At 33.1% G+C, this 21,806-nt stretch overlaps 1 protein-coding gene across 1 annotated transcript in view; it reads right to left on the bottom strand.

The window, feature by feature from the left end:
* Nucleotides 1-21,806, bottom strand: part of PKHD1 (PKHD1 ciliary IPT domain containing fibrocystin/polyductin) — a 467,099-nt gene that overhangs the window by 144,537 nt on the left and 300,756 nt on the right. Inside the window, exons 53-54 of the mRNA XM_008958657.5 lie at nt 16,068-16,181; nt 13,035-13,122 (exon numbers count right to left, since the gene is read on the bottom strand). Of these exons, the coding sequence (XP_008956905.4) occupies nt 13,035-13,122; nt 16,068-16,181 (202 nt within the window). The remainder of the gene's footprint in view (nt 1-13,034; nt 13,123-16,067; nt 16,182-21,806) is intronic.

The following is a 21,806-nucleotide window of genomic DNA, read 5'->3' on the forward strand; positions in this document are numbered from 1 at the left end:
AGGATGTGGAGAAATAGGAACACTTTTACACTGTTGGTGGGACTGTAAACTAGTTCAACCATTGTGGAAGTCAGTGTGGCGATTCCTCAGGGATCTAGAACTAGAAATACCATTTGACCCAGCCATCCCATTACTGGATATATACCCAAAGGACTATAAATCATGCTGCTATAAAGACACATGCACATGTATGTTTATTGAGGCATTATTCACAATAGCAAAGACTTGGAACCAACCCAAATGTCCAACAAGGATAGACTGGATTAAGAAAATGTGGCACATATACACCATGGAATACTATGCAGCCATAAAAAATGATGAGTTCATGTCCTTTGTAGGGACATGGATGAAATTGGAAATCATCATTCTCAGTAAACTATCACAAGAACAAAAAACCAAACACTGCATATTCTCACTCATAGGTGGGAATTGAACAATGAGATCACATGGACACAGGAAGGGGAACATCACACTCTGGGGACTGTTGTGGGGTGGGGGGAGGGGGGAGGGATAGCATTGGGAGATATACCTAATGCTAGATGACGAGTTAGTGGGTGCAGCGCACCAGCGTGACACATGTATACATATGTAACTAACCTGCACAATGTGCACATGTACCCTAAAATTTAAAGTATAATAATAAAAGAAAAATAAAATAAAATAAAATAAAAAATAAAAAATAAAAAAATAAGAAGGGTTACTTTTACTTGTACTTTCGACTTAAAGAGTCCCGATTGCCACAATAGCTACCCTGTCTTAAGGCTTACACTGTGCCAGAAACTGGGCATAACACCTCATGTGCATTAACTCCCTCAATCCTTATAACTATTCTATTAGCGATGTATTGTTACTCACATAATTAAAGAAAATAAAACTGAGGCTCAGAGAGAGTAATTTACTCAAAGTTACACCTTTAGCTAACTACCTAACTAGAATTAGTCTGCCTGCCCTCAAAGTTCAAACTCCTTTTCATTGCAGAATATATTTCCAACCTACCTTCCAAACATATGCCTTTCACCAGCATCATAATAGTAGTAAATTTGGGAATAGAACCCAGTAGTTTATTGGACCTCTAACATATGAAAAAAAATCATCATCTTTTAGAGGTTACATATGTGATCCTGAACTCTTGCCAATGAATGCATAAGGCCACCAACTCTATATTCTAATACTTAAACTAAGTTGTTATAATAATAAAGTTTGAGGAATGAGCAAAATAAATTATAGTAGTATTTGAAATTAAATTCAAGATTCTCTCATTTGTTAGATAATATGCCATTGAACCAAGAAGCTCAATAAGTTCTGATTTCTAGAAAATACACATCAAGTCAATGTAGCATGCCTTTATTGGAGCACTTCTTTATGTTCTGCTGTGCACTAGACACTAATATACCAAATCAACAATAACAAAAATATATCTCTCCCCTATAGAAGCCACTTGGAGGAACAGGACACACAAATGTTAAACATCTTAGTGTTATGTTTTTCTTAAAATTACAAATCATAAAATCACATCTTACGTTCAGATGATGGGAAAATTTGTAGAGTCGGAGATACCTAAAGTCCTGTGTCTGATGTAACGGAATCTTTAAGGATAAGTAGGAAGTTATAGAGTCAAGGAGGAGATGCAAGAATACTGCATCTGATACTCTTATTTCATTTATTAGGTACTTAAGGAGCCAGTACAAAAGTTGTTGTAGAGAGCCATGCGTGAAGTGCTGAAATGAGAATGTAGCAGATGGGAAAGAAAAAAGAAATATTCCAAACAAAATATATACAAAGAACATATCATTAATTTAACATAGGAGATAAAGGAATAGATATAATCAATTATGACATTCAATTTAAAGATTTAGGGCCTGGAGAAAAGGATGAGGTAACAAATGACTTGATTTCTTATTCAGTTCACAGTTTCTTCCTTGTAAATAACAGACTATGTTAATAAATCACTTCAGACACCTCATACCTGTCAAAATTACCAAAACAGTGAAAGATAACAAACGTTAGTGAGGATGGAAAGAGAAGAGAACCCTTGCATACTGTTAGTAGAAATGTAAATTAGTACAACCATTATAGAAAACAGTTTGGAGGGTCCTCAATAATTAAAAATAGAATATGATCCAGCAATCCATCTTCTAGATATCTATTCCAAGGATATGAAATCATTATGTCTGAGATATTTGCACTCCCATGTTCACAGCAACGTTATTTGCAAGAGCCAAAATATAGAGTCAATCTAGGTGCCCATCGACAAATGAATGGATAAAGAAAATGCAGTATTCACATACACTCTGGAATACTATTCAGCCTTTAAAAAGAAGAAAATCTGGTCATTAGCATCAACATAGATGAACCTGGAAGACACTATGTTAAGTGAAATGGTCCAGGCCCAAGAAGACAAATACCACATGATCTCACTTGCATGCAGAATCAAAAAGAGTGGAATTCACTGAACCAGAGAGTAGAATGCAGGTTACCAGAGGCTGCTGGTTTGGCTGGTGGTGGGGGGAAGCAAAGGTTGAAGAAATGTTGATAAAAGAATACAAAATCTCAGTTAGATAGGAAGAATAAATTCAAGAGATCTATTGTGCAACATAGTGACTACAGTTATTAATATATTGTATTCTTTAAAAATGCTGAGTGTGGATGTGAAGTATCCTTACCACAAAAAAAGATAACTACATGAGATAATACATATGTTAATTATGTAGATTTAGCCAATCCACAATGCAATACATGCATCAAAACATCATGTTGTACACCATAAATACATAAAATTTTTACTTGTCAATTAAAAAATAAAACGAAATAAGTCAATCACTTGAGAAAGAAAGGATAACAGGACAAAGAGACTGGATGTCTTACATATTTTCTTGAAAATTTAATGAGATAAGAAATAAGAAAAAATAAGAATTTGGGGGAAGTTTCCTCATAATCCAGCTCTTCTCCCTGTTTTCCCCTTCTCAGTAAATGGCAGCTCTCCTTACCTAGTTTCTTAGGTCAAAAATTTTAGAGTGATCTTTGACTCTTCTCTTTCTCTTTTCCTCAATATTCAGTCCATCAGGAGTCATGTCACTTCTGTCTTCAACATATATTTAGCCACATCTTTACTCCTCCATCACTGCCATCCTAATCTAAGCCATCATCATGTGTTACCCAAAAAATTGCCATAGCAATGTCTTAACAGTTAGTGTCTCTATTTCCACTCTTATCTCTTCCTCATCACCACCACCAATAGTCAATTCTCCACACATCATAAATCAGATTAAAGTATAAGTCAGGCTCTGTCCATGCCTTGTTTAAAATCTTCCAATGGCCAAGATAAAACCTAACCTTTATCATAAGATTGGTTGACAAATAACCATTTAATTTCAAAGATCACATGGCTACCCTTCAAAGACTCACAGTAAAAGACATACATAACACTTGTAATGGGTAAAAGCAATTTTTTGTGTCTAAATCTAACTTGTCTTGATTTATTTACAATCCAAATAAAACCTCAACAGTTTTGTTCATCAGTCTTCACAAGTCAACTCAAGCAAGCAACAACAGAGAGTAATTTAGAGATAAATTGATAAAACACAGAATAAAAGAAAGTAATTTTTCTTCAAAATACCTTGCTAAGCTTACTTTGGTTGATTGTGTAAGATACAAGCTTATGAAGTTAACATGAAACTTTTCCTCCGAAGTTTTCACACTACCATTATTCATATATATATATATATATATATATATATTCAGGTATCAAATTCTTTTGGTGAAAATTCACGAAACAGTTCATCTGAAATATGCTTATATCACAATATATTAGAAAGACAAAGACTTATTGAATTGACTTTTAAGATTGTAGAGCCATGTTTAAAAAGGTGGCCTAAATAAGGTCTGTAGCTCAGTTAATACCGTACCAATATCAACTTGCCAGATTTGCTAATGTTCTATAGTTATGTAATATGCTATCATCAGGGAACACTGACTGAAGGGTATACGTAAACTACTATTTTTGCAACTTATTTTGAGTCTGAAGTTATTTTTAACATTTTTAAAAAGGTTTTAAAAAGAAAGAATTCCATAAAATGAATATACTACATTAATTGCACATCATTTGTATAAACTCATTAAATTATTCCTCCTCAGGACTGATACTAAGAAATTTTGTTTTTAATGTTTGTAATATGTAGAACACACGCAATGGAATCAGACAAATCAGGGTAAAAAATCCAGCCTCAGGAATTTCTAGCTTTATGAACTTGGAATATTTACTTAACTTCTCCAGCCTCAGTTTTCATATCCATAAAATGCAGATAATACCTAACTTATAGCATTGAAAGATTTAAATGAGATAATGTATGTAAAATGCTTAGTAGAGGCCTGACATATAACAAGCTTACATGATAAGAACCAAATAAATGGTAGCTAGTTAATGACTATGGATAGTTTTAATTAATAAAATTGAGTTCCTTTCAAAATAGCCTGTAGCTCAGACTCTGAATGAGGTTTTTAACACATTCTTATAAGAAAAATCCATTCATATGGTTCCTGCCAAAATCCAGCTTGCTAACCTTTTAATTATAATTAAAGTTTCTTATTGATCCTTGTTAGAAATGCTTACTTCACAAATCCTTTTGAATATCAGAAAAGCACTTTAAATTCAACATGACCTAATCTGAATTCATAATCTTTTCTCTAAACTTAGTCCTCCACAAGTGAATGACACCACTATCCAGCTACACAAACCAGAAACCAAGAATGCACTTCATATTCAATGTATCTTATAGAGTTTATTTCCTGCCTCTAAATCTGCCCACTTCTCCATTGCTCCTGCAGCCCCTGACTACAATTACACTGTCTCTTGCTGGGTGTCTCTGGATCTACTTTCGACCTCTCCTGCTGTCTACATTCTGCCTACAATATTTTAGATGTAGAAGTATGATAATAAGTGCTACCTCCTATCCATACTATCCCCTTAAAAACCTACAACAGCTTCACAATGCTCTTGGGGTAAAAACTAAAATTCTTGATATTGCCAATGTATGTGGCCCTGACACTTAACCAACTCCTTGGAACCCTGTCATGATCAGCCCCTACTCTCCACATCAACCATCACGGTATTCTTTCAGACCCTCATGTTCTCCATTCTCCCTCCTACCACAGAATCACGTCTCCACCCTCTGCTTCTCAATCACCTGTGTTGACTCCTCAATATCTAAAAAGTTAGAATGCCCCCAATCTCAATCCCATGCTCCAAATCTCTCTTCTACCCATGTCTTCTTCAATAATGACATCACCTACTTCCAAGATGGCTGCTTCCAAGCCCTAAATTATGCATCTGATTTTCTTCTTGGCATCTACTCTTGGTGTCTCCCACTTCGTATGCCCCTGCTGCCTTCCACCCTGACAAACCTATTCCCCTCTCAGTCTTCCCAACTCAGTGCGTGCTTCCTCCATTCATCAGTGTGCTCCATTAAAACACCTGCAGCACTCTTTCCTTGCCTCCACATGCAGTCATCAGGAGGACCAGTTGTTCTCTCCATCTCCACTGCCTCTTCCAGAGTCCCACATACATGATTTCTGGCCTCAACTGGCCTCCTAACTGATATCCCAGCTCTACTGTTATCTCCACAATCTATCATCTACACAGCCAGAGAAGTTTTTTTAACAAAAATCAGATTCCACCATCCTCCTGCATAAAACCCTTTAGTGATTTCCCCTTTGACCTCTTATACCTGAACAAGGTCCTGTATGACTTGGCACTTGCCATATCAGACAATGCTGCCCTCTGCTCACTCTGCCCCAGCTATAGTGACCTTCTTCCTGTTTCCCCCCTACCCCCACCCTAGGCCAGCTGGTTCCCTCCCATCCTTCAGGTATCAGCTCAAATTTCTCTTCCTCAAAGAGACTTTCCCTGTCCATTCAACCTAAAATGGTACCCTTCACATTTTCTGCCCCAGCTATTTTTGATCATATCACCATATTGACTTCCTTACCAGCATATTTTATAATCTCAACCACGTCATTTATATTTCTGTATTTGTTTGAGTATCGTCCTTCTCTCAACTAAGATCTGAGCTCCCAGAGGGCAGCAATCTCTTCTAATTTGCAATCTCTTCTATATGTCTAGTGCTTACAGTCCAACCTGGCACATAGTAAATATTCCTCAGATATTTGCTTAATAATTGAATGCTGTTTGCTCTGGCTAGAACACCGTTTCCACATATAACCCACTTTGCTTAATTAATGTCCACGCTTCTTTCAGATCCCACCTCTGAAATTATGCTTCAGGGAAGCCTTCTCCAACTTCCCATAAATGCCTCAAGTTGACATATTCATGTTTTCAGAATCCTATATAACCCGCCCCTTCACAGAATTTATCATGTATGTAATTTTACATTTACTATTTGATTAACGTTTGAGTTTTTACTAATATTATATCTCCAGATCATAGCTCAATGTTTGACAAACATAAGCATTTGTGAAAATCATGTCAAATAAATAATTTTAAATAACTATGAACATAATACCTACTCTACAAAGAAATTCTGTACATAGAGAAAAGCACACCAAAGCATACCTATCAAGATAGCTACCTATCATTTCACCAACAGGGATCCCTGCTGTGCTGTATGTCCTTCCAGGGATTTCCCTATTACGTATATGCATACATATTTTTATTTCTTTATCTACAAAACTAGGCTAGTATGTAAGATTAATTCCCATGTGAATGAGAACCTCTGCTCTATTTTGTCAACTTGGAATTCACTATTTTCCATCTTTGCCAAATTAAAATTTAAAAATGGTATTCCATTACTGTTTTAATTAATATTCAATTCCAGTAAAGATTACCATTTTTTCTATATGTTTATTAGCAAGATGTATTTTTTTGTGGCTTACATATTCAAACCCTTTCACAAATATGTTTCTGGTGTATTCATATTTTTATTTTCATTCTTGACATATAAAAAATATTAGTCCTTCATCTGTACTATTGTATGCTGCAAATATTTTCTTTTTTTATTTTGTTATTATTATACTTTAAGTTTTAGGGTACATGTGCACAGGGAGGGATAGCATTAGGAAATATACCTAATGCTAAATGACGAGTTAATGGGTGCAAACATTTTCTAGTTGATCATTTGTCATCACATTTTGTAACTGACATGCAGAAATACTGACCTTGTTATATTGTCAAATCTATTATTTACTGCTGTGGCTATTGTTTTGCTTGTTATGATCAGAGCAGTCTTTAATACTTTAAATTACATGTTTACTTAAATTTTCTTCAAATAATTTTATGGTTCTAATTTTTTTACATTTTGTTTTCTAATCCACCTATAATTTAGAGTAAAACATAAAGTGGGAATCTAATTTTATATTTTTCTAAAGGATTTACTAATTATTCCAGCCTGTCTTCAACTAAATTCAAATGCTAATTTATTCAAATTCTAAAAATAATGCATGACTGTGTTTATTTCTTGGTATTCTTTTTAGTTTTGGTGCCAACAACAGATAACTCATATTAGAGGCATACATTAAAAAAAAAAAATAACTGCTAATGTTTGGCTAGTTTCTCTTTTTTTTTTGGCCTTTTATTATATTTAGTTATATTTGATTTATCATATTTTGGTGTCCCTCAATATGTTCCTCTTATTCTTTTATTTTATTTTATTATTATTATACTTTAAGTTTTAGGGTACATGTGCACAACATGCAGGTTTGTTACATATGTATACATGTGCCATGTTGGTATGCTGCACCCATTAACTCGTCATTTAGCATTAGGTATATCTCCTAATGCTATCCCTCCCCGCTCCCCTCACCCCACAACAGTCCCCGGTGTGTGATGTTCCCCTTCCTGTGTCCATGTGTACTCATTGTTCAATTCCCACCTATGAGTGAGAACATGCAGTGTTTGGTTTTGTGTCCTTGTGATAGTTTGATGAGAATGATGGTTTCCAGTTTCATCCATGTCCCTACAAAGGACATGAACTCATCATTTTTATGGCTGCATAGTATTCCATGGTGTATATGTGCCACATTTTCTTAATCCAGTCTATCCTTGTTGGACATTTGGGTTGGTTCCAAGTCTTTGCTATTGTGAATAATGCCTCAATAAACATACATGTGCATGTGTCTTTATAGCAGCATGATTTATAGTCCTTTGGGTATATATCCAGTAATGGGATGGCTGGGTCAAATGGTATTTCTAGTTCTAGATCCCTGAGGAATCGCCACACTGACTTCCACAATGGTTGAACTAGTTTACAGTCCCACCAACAGTGTAAAAGTGTTCCTATTTCTCCACATCCTCTCCAGCACCTGTTGTTTCCTGACTTTTTAATGATTGCCATTCTAACTGGTGTGAGATGGTATCTCATTGTGGTTTTGATTTGCATTTCTCTGATGGCCAGTGATGATGAGCATTTTTTCATGTGTTTTTTGGCTGCATAAATGTCTTCTTTTGAGAAGTGTCTGTTCATATCCTTCACCTACTTTTTGATGGGGTTGTTTTTTTTTCTTGAAAATTTGTTTGAGTTCATTGTAGATTCTGGATATTAGCCCTTTGTCAGATGAGTAATGTTTGGCTATTTTCAAGTGTTTATTATTCCAAAGAATTTAATGAGTCAGATTCTGATGCATACATTAGACCTGTGATTCAAGTTGTATTAGATTTGACATCTTTAAAATAGTGAACCATCAAATTTTTGTTATGCATCACCATTTATTCTAAACTCTTTTTATGCCATTGAATAGTGTTTTATAGTTTTGTTTTTATAGGTTCTGTAATTTTTCCTAAATTTACTTCTAGATATTTGCAGTTGAAATTTTAAATAAGCTTGTACATTATAATTTAAAAGTTTATTACTTGTATATTAAAAAGATGTTGATGTGCATTTAATGAAGGCAACTGAGAGTTTTTCAGATAATTCTCTAGTTTTATAGGATGAAATATACATTTTATAAACCACATAAAAAGATAGTTTGGATTATTTTCAATAATTGGATCTAATGTATTTTTCTTGCCTGAATATATCGGCTAAAACTTTAATAATAATATTTAATGATTGTTGTAACAAACGATAATATTTAATGTCAGTTTTTCTCCTAAAATACAAAACTGTTTGAAAGGAATCCTTTAATGTTTATTTTGTATTATTACTTAAACCAGTGCTTCTCAACTAATGGTTATACCATGCAAATAAATAGCATTAATTTAAAAGAAGTATCCTTGTATTCTTCATTTACTGTTTATTCCAAGAATGTTTGCTGAATTTTATTAAACGTATTTCCTTTTTGTGCCAAATTGGTCATGTTCTTAATCTTCACATCTGGTATTAAGGTAAATTATATGAATGGATTATTTCATTTCAAATTATCTTTGTTCACTTGAATGAAACACATTCAAACATAGCTTGCTTTGTTTGTTGCTTTTTTATTTATGATTTTTACATTCTATTTGGATGTTTTCTCAGTTTTCTTTTTTGAGTTATTTTTAGTAGCTATAAACAAGTGTAAAGATTATTTTATGCCTGTTCCCTTAAATTAACTGCGAATAGATTATATAACATAGGAATTATTTGATATTCAACTGATTGGAAGAACATGATATAAATTTATGTGAGCCAAATGTATTTTTGGAGATAAATCTTTGATAAATTTATATCTTTCACTATTCCTTGTTCTTTGTTTTACTCTTGTCTAGCCAATTATGATAATTCTAAATTATCGTTAAAAATTCCTTTTTATAAAGTATTTTTCTCAAAAATGTTAAAGTTGCACTATATAGATTTATATTTTTTACATTATAACTCTAACCTATTCTGTACTTACATTTGAACTGTCATTTCTCATTTTATATATTGGGGTTTTCTTGGTATGATTAAAGTTATTAGAGATTAAACCACTACCTCTTTTTAAAAATTTAATCTTACTAATTTTCTACTTTCTATTTCACCAATTTCTGCCTTTTTCTTGCATTGATTGAGTTCATTAGACTTATGGGTTATTTTGTTTCTAATTTCTCATATTGACAGTTATTCTTCTTTGTTTAGAAGAATTCTTTGTCTAGAATAACTGTCAATATGAAAACTGTCAATAAGAAAAGTTTGTTTGCTTATTCAATCATGAAAGTATTTAACGTGATGACATGTTTTATAATATCTCGTACGCTATACTCTCATTATTGTTACTTCCCAGCTATTCTGTTGGTAAAGTTTTGATATTTTCTTGGATATATAAGTTATTTAGAAAATAATTTATTATACCTTTTTTCTTGTAAGAAATTAAGATTGTTGGTTTATATTTTATTTTAATCTCCATGTTTATTATATTGTGATCACATATTATTATTAAAATTTATTAAGGTTGTAATTATGGATATATTTTTTTAGGGTAAAGGAGTAGTTTGATATATAAATTAAATTGCTTTTATTATATTATTCATGTTCTTCATGTTTTCTTTACCTTTTTTAACCTAATTAAAAGATTTGGAACTGAAAGAGATACATACATGTCTTAGATCGTGATTTTTGTTTCTCTCAATTTCACCTTAGATTTCCTAGAGATTTGCTTTATATTTCTATATTGTATTATCTGCTGTAAAACTTTTCTGACTGTTAGTGTTTCGCTATGATTGAAGGCTTTACTAATGTAAATTATAATTATTTAACCAATTTGAAACATTTATTTTGATTTTTACCTGTTTGTTAATAATTTTGAGGCTCCTTTATTTTGTTTTAGATGTCAATGATTTATTCTTATCCAATATTTAACTTTAAATTTCTCCTAGTTGGTTTTAAGCTTTCCTCTGGTAAAAAAGTTATAATTACATTTTGACTTTTAACCCAATTTTTCTATATAGCATTATTTTTAACAAATATTTTGTTTCTGTAACTGGCAAATTTATACTTACTTTCTTATTTCTGTTTTTTTTAAATATACCTTTTTTGTTGCTTTTATTCTTTTACCATTTCATTTTCTTTTTTTTTCTATTTTATTATTTATTTTATGGTTTCTTTCATTTTTTCCCCACTGGTGATTTGGAAAGTATATATGTTATTCAAAATTCTAGTAAAACAAATTAACTCATATTTACCTCCTATGGCTATAGTTCCAGATTTTTATCTGATAATTTTGAATGGTGAAGATTCATTTATGTGTCATATTTGCTAAGCTATTATACACAGTTACTCAATCAAACACTAATCTAGGTGTTACCGTGAAGGTATTTTGTCAATGTGGTTAATACAGTCGAGTTTAAGGAGATTAGGCCACCCAATAATGTGGGTGGGCCTCATCAATCAGCCGGAAGACCTTAAAAGCAAAACTGAGATTTCTTTGGGGAAGAAGAAATTCTGCCTTAAGACTGCAAACCAGTTCTTCCGTACTTTACAACGTACTGGCCTGCTTACAGATTTCAAACTCTCCAGCTCCCATAATTGTGTAAATGTATTCCTTGAAATACATCTCTTTATATATAAATGTATGTATATTAATATTTACTATATCTATTGTATAATTTACATACATATAACAGGTAGGATACACACATACACACACACACATGCACATAACCTACTGATTATGTATTTTTTGTATAAAAAGAACTCTAACTAATACATTAACTTTTCAAGTGTTATGTCATTTCTTTTACAAGAACAATTATTAGAATTTGTTTTAGGCCAGGCACGGTGGCTCATGCCTGTAATCCCAGGCCTTTGGGAGGCCAAGACGGGTGGATCACCTGAGGTCAGGAGTTCAACACCAGCCTGACTGATGTGGTGAAACATCTCTACTAAAAATACAAAAATTAGCTGGGCATGGTGGTGTGTGCCTGTAATCCCAGCTACTTGGGAGGCTGAGGCAGGAAAATCACTTGAACCCAGGAGGTGGAGATTGCAATGAGCCAAGATTGTGCCATTGCAATCCAACCTGGCCAATAGAGTGAGACTGTGTCAAAAAAAAAAAAAAGGAATTTGTTTTGTTTTAATAACCATAGTTACACTATAATATTTAAATTATTTCAGTGCTTCTTAGTTATTTATATTATTCTCAAATTTTATTTCTGTTCCCAAATTTTAAATTTAGTTTAATCTCTTTATTTGAACACTGAATTTTCTTCCATTTTCCACATGAGCGTCTTAGCAGCGTGTCCAATTCTTTGGTCACAATATTTTTTTCCTTAAACATTTATAGATGTGGCATCACGATCTTCCCACATGTGATGGTGTAGAGGTGAATGCTAAGGCTAGAAAGCTTGATGTTCCTTTCCTTTACTTTTTGTTCACTCTATTTTTCTTATACTATGAAGATAATGTAATAAAGCAATCACTATCCTTGATATTAATCTTTTCTAATAAAATGTAACTATTCCCATATTTTCTATGTGTATTTCAGTTATAGTTTTCATTATTCTTTCTGTGGTAGTTATTCTGAGTTCTTACTAAAAAGACATATAACCCATAGATAGCTTTTAATTTTCTGATCTCTATTTCTAGTACTTTATCTTTTGTTATTTTTATTTCCTAGTCTTATCCTCTGTGTTCGGATAGGTCTCCATCAGTTTGTTCTTCATTTTACCTATTCAGTTTGAGGAAGCAATGATTCTGTTCTTTACTGCCTCCAATGCATTATTAAATTTCACAATATACTTCATATGTTTCATCTCCCTCCTATTTTATTTCTGTCTATATCTTAATGAGGTACCTTTTCAGCTTAGACATAGTATTCTTACCTCATACTTCATCTCTTATCTCATGGAATTCATATATTTTAAGATTTTATGGACAGCAATAATTATGTATTATCTAAAATTTTCTCCTGAAATAAACTGTGTTCCTCTATTACCTTTTGCATGTTTTGTTCTCCTTCTGTTATGTTATAGAGATATTTTTAAATTCCCTATAATCGCTTATTTTTCTACTTGCTCATCCTTTAATTATGTTTAACCTAAAAATCAGTTTCATATTGTAACAAAATCTCAAGCAGAAGCAACCTAAACAACAACCAAGAAAAAGCCCTAAGTTACTCTCATTCCTTACCTCTCATTTCCTGAGGCAATATCAGCTCCAAGATGTGTCCAGGAGTTCTTAGGATAAGCACTGTAAAGCTGAACTTTCCCATAAACCCCTGAAAATAAAAGGAGTAACAGTTGGATAGAAAAATCCTTCAGAGGAATGAAAGCCAGGTAAGTAAAAGTCATTCCAGAGGCTGTTGTGCAAAACATGTGATATAAAATCTCTATATGAAGGTTCCATATTATCAAAAGCATTATTTAAATGCTCTATTTTACAATACTAAGATATATCTCACATGGCTGTGAAATTTATTCTCTCAAATGCTATAGAAAAAAGAATGCTACACCACATCACAATAATCTAAAAGGTGGGAAAATAGACCACTCTAATGACTAAAGTTGAAGAGGTACTCCTTTCCACTCTTATGTGACTCCAAACCATTTGCAATTCTTTTGGAAGTTAACCAGTTTTGATATTTTTTGTTACACACTAGGTTCTCCAAAAGCATGGTTAACTCTATTTCCTTAGGATAGAGTTTTGGAGCTATTAGCTTTATGTTTAGTGGCTGGACTTAATATTTTGTCTTATAAATATCAAGGGAGAGATTTCTAAGTCCTTTGTTTCAAAATGCAATTTATTTCAGACTAATAAATTAAAGGCTTAGGAGAAATGTGCTTGATACAGCCCAGTTTTATTTTTTCATGTCTTTCTTCCTACATGTTTTATTGCCATTTTCAATCATAATTCCTCATATTCTAGTGGTTTAAAATGTTTTGACCATGAACCTCACCAGAAAAAGAAAAAACATGTGATTGTGTACTCTAAGCACATATATATTTATTTAGATAACTCAGATATTTATATTTAGATAAAAAATATACACATATATGAATATACTAATATATATTGGAATAGAAGTTCTAATATTTTATTCCTGCACCCAAATGTATTGTCTGCATATCCCTGGATTGATGCACTGTATTTTATTGCAAGTCATTAATCTAAAAATTTAAAAATTTTACAATTTTCATCAGAAAACATAGAAATAAAAGAAGCAGGAAACCACTAAGGTACAAATAATATGCCTTTGGTGTTCATCTGATAAGGACCAAAAAAAAATCCCAATTAATTAGAACTTAACCAACTGTTTATATCAACATCCACATTTTTTCCATATATCAACTATGAAAATGTCAGAAGATAAGAAAACTAAATCAGGATAAATGGATATAAAAAGAACCCCATTTTCAGGACGTGTCCTGAAACCAATCTTTCATAATAACATTTATATATTTCATAAGACATCATCATCTAAAACCAAAATCCATCTTTTTTCACTATAGGCTAAGTAAGCTAGGCTGAGAAGGATCCTGAAGTAATTTAAAGAGATTTCCAACCAAAGCATTTATAACAAAAAGCAGTTCATGTCCTTAAATTTGAATTATCCAGAAAATTCAATTGACCAGAAAAGCAGATTTCTTGGTCATTTCCAATCATCAAAGGTTTACTGTAAAATGACACCATTTCTTAGTTGTTTCAAGAAGATTACAAATGATTTAATACGATTAAAATTTGTCATCTACTTATGATACTACAAAAATTTGAGCATGCAGTAAAAGAAATACTTCATTCTTTATTTCAATTTAGTATCAAAGAAAATTTCAAAGACACTAGTTTGACCGTACAGCCAGGATCGGGGATCAGAGCAGGCATCTGTGGATAGTCCTAACAGAAAGTTTGTTCCAGTGTTATCACGCTACAGAAAAGAGTGAATACCACAGGCAAAAGAAGATCAAATATTCTTATAATAATCCATCTAGTTTGTCAACTTAGAAAAATTAAAACATTCTTGAACCTCTTGTTATTAGAAAGATAAAATAAATAGCATGCATGGAAAAAACCTTTGGAAACTATAAAGTGCTATCAAAGTATTATATGACAATAGTTATATATTATGGAACTAAGTTAAGAAACTTCATACTAGCTTAACATTATTGTCTCCACTCTATTGAGTACTGAGATCCAGAGAGGGAGCCATTGACTGCTAATGAATATTAAATTTATATCTCATAGTGTTCAGAAACCTCAGAAATGATGGTCCTTGCTCTTTTTCCACAAGGAAAAATGGCTTACTTGAAAACCTCCAACACAGCAATGCATCTAAGGGAGAATCCAAGAAAATTAACAACCAATTTTCTTTTAAAATGTTCATATTTTTTTCTTTTAATTTTTTTCTCACTTATATAATAGTTGAAATAAGTTCACTATATTTTATTATTCTTTTAGCTATTGTATTGTCACACAGCTTAAATATAATAACATATTTTTAAATATAATAACATATTTAAGCTGTGTGACAATACAATATCTAAAAGAGTAATAAAGTATAGTGAACTATTATATAAGTAAGGGAAAATAACCAAAAAAAATGAACATTCTTGAAGAAAATTGCTTCATGCCAAGAGTTATCCCTCTTTACTTATAAAATTAGTAATGCCCATATAGAAAAAGTGAGAAAATACTTTAAATCTGATGAACATTCTCTTATCCCTCAAAACTGAGTTAGTTGGGGATACATACATATGGTTATACAAGGCCAGTCCCCGTTTCTGTACTTTTACATAGACCAATTTAAAATAGGATTTGGTATTGTGGCAATAGCAAATAAAGAAATTGTCAACAGTGAATGTTTCTTATTAATTTATAGATCTATCAGTTGTATAAATGTATCAATAATCGAGTAGTATTTATAGTTGATAACATTGACTCAGTCGAAACTTTAGTGTCTGACTAATCTGGATCTTAATCCAAATGCTGACACTATAAAGCTGTGTGGTTTTCTGCATGTCGTTCATCATCTCTGAGTCTTAGTTTTGACATCTCTAAAATGGACACTGCTCACAAGAGAGCTGGTAAGTGAAATAATAAATATAAATTGTCTAAAAGGGCGTTTGGAATTTAGCATATGTTCTATGAATAGTATTTCTCTATCAGACACAAGCATACAATACACACACTTGCATTTTATTTTTAATAAAAACTATATTATACTCTTACCAATTGTTCCTGGGTCAATATGAATTCCATTCATACGGTCACAAAAGACTCCCTCTGAGGCTCTAAGGAGAATCAGAAGCTTTTGTTCCTTTTCTAAGGGATTTTCTAAAGTACCTGTTTACAAAGAAAAGTATTATCATTCAAATCAATTTGAAATTAAAAGAAAGAGAGCGAGAAATTGCGGTATAATTTCAATAATGCAATGTAGATACTGTGAAGTAGACTATATGGAGGAGTCAATGGTTATGCAGATGAAATAAGAGTAGGATAAAAAAGATTCAGTAAACTTCTTTGAAGGAGACTCATATATTATTCACCAGGTATTCACTCTTCTTTCTTTATCAGGGTAGCGTAAACTTTCCTGACCTACTAATATTTATCATGGTCATATGACTTGCTTTGACCAATGAAATTTGTGTGAAAGTGGTAGGAATATTAGTTTTCAGTTGATGCTTTAAGGGACTTGGCAAGTTGTTTTGTTTTGTTTTATTTCATTTTTTACCAGATCTCTTTCAATGTTGTTCTCTACCATGAATACAGAATTCCTTAAATAGCCTGTGGTATCTGAATGAAGAGATATGCAGAGCAAACCTGAATAGAACATACAAGCTGGAGCCAAGTTCAACCAAGTCTAACACAAATATTTCTTGATGTAAACCACTGAGATTTGGGGATTATTTGTTACACACCATTATTATGGCAAAACCTGCCTGATACACTGTCTATGGCTAGATAACCTTCAAATCTCTTTATATGCATTTTAGCATTTACTCCTCACAACAAACCTGAGAAGTCAGTATAATTATTATCCCAGTTTTAAATATTTGCACATAAAGAGGCTTACAGGTTAAGGGACTTGTCTAAATTGATCCAACTATTAAGTAACAGAATCTATTTGAACAAAGATCTGTTTATGCTAAGTGTTTATTTAACAGATAAGAGGTTATTTTCTAAAACTAAATTCTTTTAGCAGCATAAAGACTCATAAAGACATAAGGCTATGATACTCAGACAGCAGTTGGAATTGTTTCTGACCTAATTTTATTGATGTTAATAGTGGAGTTTGGTATGAAAATTCATACTTCTATGGTATGAGAATTGTTCAGGGAATTTGTCAAATTAGCGTTAGTGAGTATGGACCTAAGGAAGGTTAGTTTCAATGGAACATATGTCTTAGAGTACAAAAATATTAAAGTTATTAAAGTCAGTTGTTTGAGAAGTAACTGGTGGGAAGGTAATCCCAAAATTATATTCCAAATCAGACAGGTTAATAAAAACAACCAGCTATCAAATGCGACTTCCCAGTTTATAAATTCCCAAAAAGATAACCAAAAATGACATTGCTAAATACAATGTGAAATAACTAGTAAACTTACAATTGCCTGGTTTTCATCTTGGTTGCTGGTCTTTTGAGCAACATAAAATCATCCCCCCTACCTGACACTTCCTATATACCTGGATAGCCAAAAGGCACAAGGTAAGTCTAAAGCTTGCTACATACCTATTTTTACAGTTCAGCCTTCATAGCCATTACTCTAGTACGCTGCTGAAAGCAAGCAAGATTCAGACAGGTAAGTAAATCTGCCTAGAGGCATATAGTAGGTCAATGGGTGAGCAAGCCTATGTATTTCCAATAATATGCAAAGGTGTGTTGCTCCTCTGTGTAGGTGATGCCACTCTTCAGCTGAGAGCCTGATGCATCATCTTAGTGAAAATAAAGATGTGCTAGAGCAGAAAGAAGGGAAGCAGGGGAGGATGAAAATGTTTAGTAAATGTGTATGGCGTAGCTGTTATCTTGCCATTACAAGTCTGTCCAGTAAGCTGTTTTCCAACTGTGATTTCATTTATTTCACGGAGGGTAGTTTAGAGTCTTTGGGAAAAAAAAAAAAAAAGTGGCCTAGCACTAAAGAGATACCAGAGAGAAAAAAGTAGGACAGTTTTTGCCCTAGAGAAATGTATGCAGAGTCCCACAAAAAGAGTTCAGTGTTCCTCTAAAATTAGAGATTAAATCAATTATGCAACCCAACACTGCAGCACATGTGGAGCTTTCGCAGAAAGTCTGGGCAAAATTAGTTAGCCTGCCGTGATCTTTTGCTATCTGCAATGGCCAGAATTTGGCTTCCTTTTTGTAACTGAGAGAAAACGAAAGATGAAGAATAGGGACTAAGTACAAAGAAGGCAAAGGTGACCTAAGAGAAGGAAATACATGCTATTGTAATATTAAAATGAAATGCTTCTTGAATGTGTAAAAGCTGATAAATGGAAAGCTTTAAAGGCTGAGATCCTCATTTTCTTCTCAAATCTAGCAATCAAAGAAAGGTGAGGTGCTCTCTCCAGCGTGGACTTTGCCCCTAAATGAGGGTAGCCACCTCTGAGACAGAAGATGCTCAGGATACGCAGCTCATCCTTGGTTTACCTTTGTAAAGCTTCTCTAAACTATACTAAGAGGCATATTAAACCTGGGCAAATTTATGTATTCATAATGGGAGGGAAAATAATTGTCATTGTGCTGCAAAGACATTCCAGATATTTCCACATGCACAATTTAATTCTCACAATTTTATGATGAATACAGTTGAGGTTCTGATAAGGAAACTGAGGCAAAGAGAGGTTAAGTAGCTTGTCAGGAATCACACAGCTGTTAAATGGTGAAGTTGGGCCTTAGACTTAATAAGTACCATCCTAAGACGTGTGGATATGGAGGAATAGAAAAGAAGTAAAGGGAAGCAGGCATTACTTAGTATGATGGTGGGCAGTGAAGGGGAAACAATGTGTTCCAGATGTTAAAATCACCTGGAGAGATGGAAGAAAATGAGTTCTGCCATATGAAAGATAATCATTATAATTATTTGGGGAATATGGTACAAATGGGTTCCAGGAACTTCAAAAGGTAAGAATAAGAAAAAAAGGCATTTCATTATTTTATTAACTAAAGCTCTTTGATGGAATCAAGTATAATCCTAGTTTGCACTTAAGCCCACTCTGTCAACGTGACTCACCAGACCTTGTACCAAGCCAACCCATAAGAAATTATTTACCCTTCCTTCAACTCACTCTCCTCTGTGCTCATGAGATTTCCCAGCATTTATGTTTTACCTTCATCTTAACTAACTCTGATTCATCTCTCAAAACTTGGCTCCACCGTAATTTATTCCTAAAAGCCTTCTATGATCTTGAATTAGATGCCCCCTTTTGTGTGTAAAATCTTCTGTACCCCTTGCTAAAGTAATTCTACTTCAAGAAACTTGTCCTAAAGAACTAGTAGGGGACAAGAACAAAGAATAATGCTCAAAGTTCTCCACTGCAGTGTTATTTATTTATAATTGGCAACATTTAAAAACACCTTGAAATAGCAAACAATTAGAAATATTTTTGTCCATTTTAACCTCCTTCCTTTCTTCCCAGACTTTTTGACATACTTAATAGCTGAAACATACAAGTCCCCAAGCAACCATATACTCCCTTGCCTCTGCCCCCCTCTGCCTTCATTCCTGTTTTTGTCACGGCCAACTCTTACATATTTTCAAACCCAGTTCAGATGCCACCTCTTCTGGAAATGCCCTTGTCAACTAAGTCTGGGTTAAGTGACCTTCTAAGGGCTATCACAGAATGCCATGTTTTGCCGCAATACTTCTAAAACTATACTGTAAGGGCCATTTACCTGATTGCCTCCTTCTCTCAGTGAGCGCAAGAAGAAACTATGTACTCCCAGCAGAGTTTATTTGAAGATATTTTATTCCAGAAATGTTTAACTTGGTAATTTTTACCAACCCTCCTAGAGAAAACAATTGGAATAAAAAAAAATACCCCATAGTAATAAAAGACTAATTTCACCAGTAAATTACAACTTTTAAGCATTTATGTACCTACCATTATAGCTTAAAAATATATACTGCAAAAATCAACAGAACTACAAGGACAAATGGAGATACCTATAATACTTATAGTAAAGCCAACACAACTGTTGCTAAAAAAAAATACAATAATGATACAGCAGTTTTGAATAATGCAATTTGCATATTTGACATAACAGGCATAGATGGAAAACTAGACCCACAAAGAATGCACATTCTTTTAAAGCTTGCACAAGACATTTAAAAAAATTGATCATATCATGATGATAAAGCAGTTTAACAAATTTTAAAAAATTGGAATTATACAGCATTTGTTTTCTGACCATAGTTCCATCAAAATTTACAATTCATAATAAAAAAAATTTCAAAAGTGAGCTATATTAAAGATCTTTCCAATTATCAAAGAATACCATTAAGAAAGTAAAAAAGCAGCCAGACGTGGTGGCTCATGCCTGTAATCCCAGCACTTCAGGAGGCCGAGGCAGGCGGATCACAAGGTCAAGAGATCTAGACCATTCTGGCCAACATGGTGAAACCTTGTCTCTACTAAAAATACAAAAATTAGCTGGGCGTGGTGCGACGCACCTGTAGTCCCAGCTACTCAAGAGGCTGAGGCAGGAGAATAGCTTGAATCCCAGTTGCGGAGGTTGCAGTGAGCCGAGATCGCACCACACTGCACTCCAGCCTGGTGACAGAGAGAGACCCCATCTCAAAGAAAAAAAAGAAAGAAAGTAAAAAAGCAAGCCACAGAGTGGGAAAAGACATTTGTACTACTTATAACCAACACAAGATACATTCCAAAATATATAAATGACTTTGATAAATCAATATAAAACAGGTACATTCATCATTAAAAAAGAGTAAGAGAACAGCTATTTCACAAAACAAGATACTCTCAAATAAATAATAAATACATTCTACTATGCTGAATCATATCATAAAAAAGAAATAAAAATTAAAACAAGAATGAGATCTCACTACATATCCAGTAGACTGGATTTATAATGTTTAATTAAGCATATATTTTTCATTTTATAAAATTTGTTGTATATGCGTATCATTTTCCACAATTAATAAAAATATATTAAATGACTATGTTCCAAGAATACTCTTCAATGAGTTTTGTTGATCAAAAGAGGGGAAACTGGCCAAAATTTTAGTCACATCTTCTGAATATACTATTTTGCAGGTGCTAGTCACTGAATCCAAAGCAACAAATTGTGTTTTTATATAATTTGTATTTTTATCTGAGTTAATCTTAAAACTCTATAAATATCATGACTGCACATGAAAGATAAAGAAATTACCCCCAAAATAAATTTTGTACATTTTTCCCTTGTCCTCAGAAGTGGGTTAAATGGTGATGACTTTGGAAGTTGAGCTTCTACCCAAAGCATAACCATTTTTCTCATGCCCTGTAATAGTGATTTTCTGAAGACCAGAGCCTCTAAAACCTTCTTACTATCATATAAACCCAAGCTGGTAAATAGCACTGAACCAACTAAATTGCAGCACATATTTTTTTCTGAACTAGCTTTTAATTCCCAGTGTATATTTGACTCGCTTATTCCTAAAACATTCCTCCCCAGTAGAACTGATTCCATCTGAAAATAAATGTAGGGTAGAATGGGGCTTGCAGTCCAGTAAGATACAAATTGGTTATAAAAATCAGTAGGCATTATCAAATTATAATGTCCAACCCCTCATAAAGTGATTTTATTCAGGCTAACAAATTTTCATTTTTAATGAGGCCTCTCAATTTATCAATTAATGGAATATTAAAATAAACATGAAAATATGTTATTCATTCACTACTTGCAAAATGTACAAAAATTCTGAAAACTTCCTCCATAAGGTCGAGCAAATTACCTCATTTCTTTAAGCC

The sequence above is a fragment of the Pan paniscus genome, chromosome 5, assembly GCF_029289425.2.
Source record: "Pan paniscus chromosome 5, NHGRI_mPanPan1-v2.0_pri, whole genome shotgun sequence".
NCBI classification, from domain to species: Eukaryota; Metazoa; Chordata; class Mammalia; order Primates; family Hominidae; genus Pan; species Pan paniscus.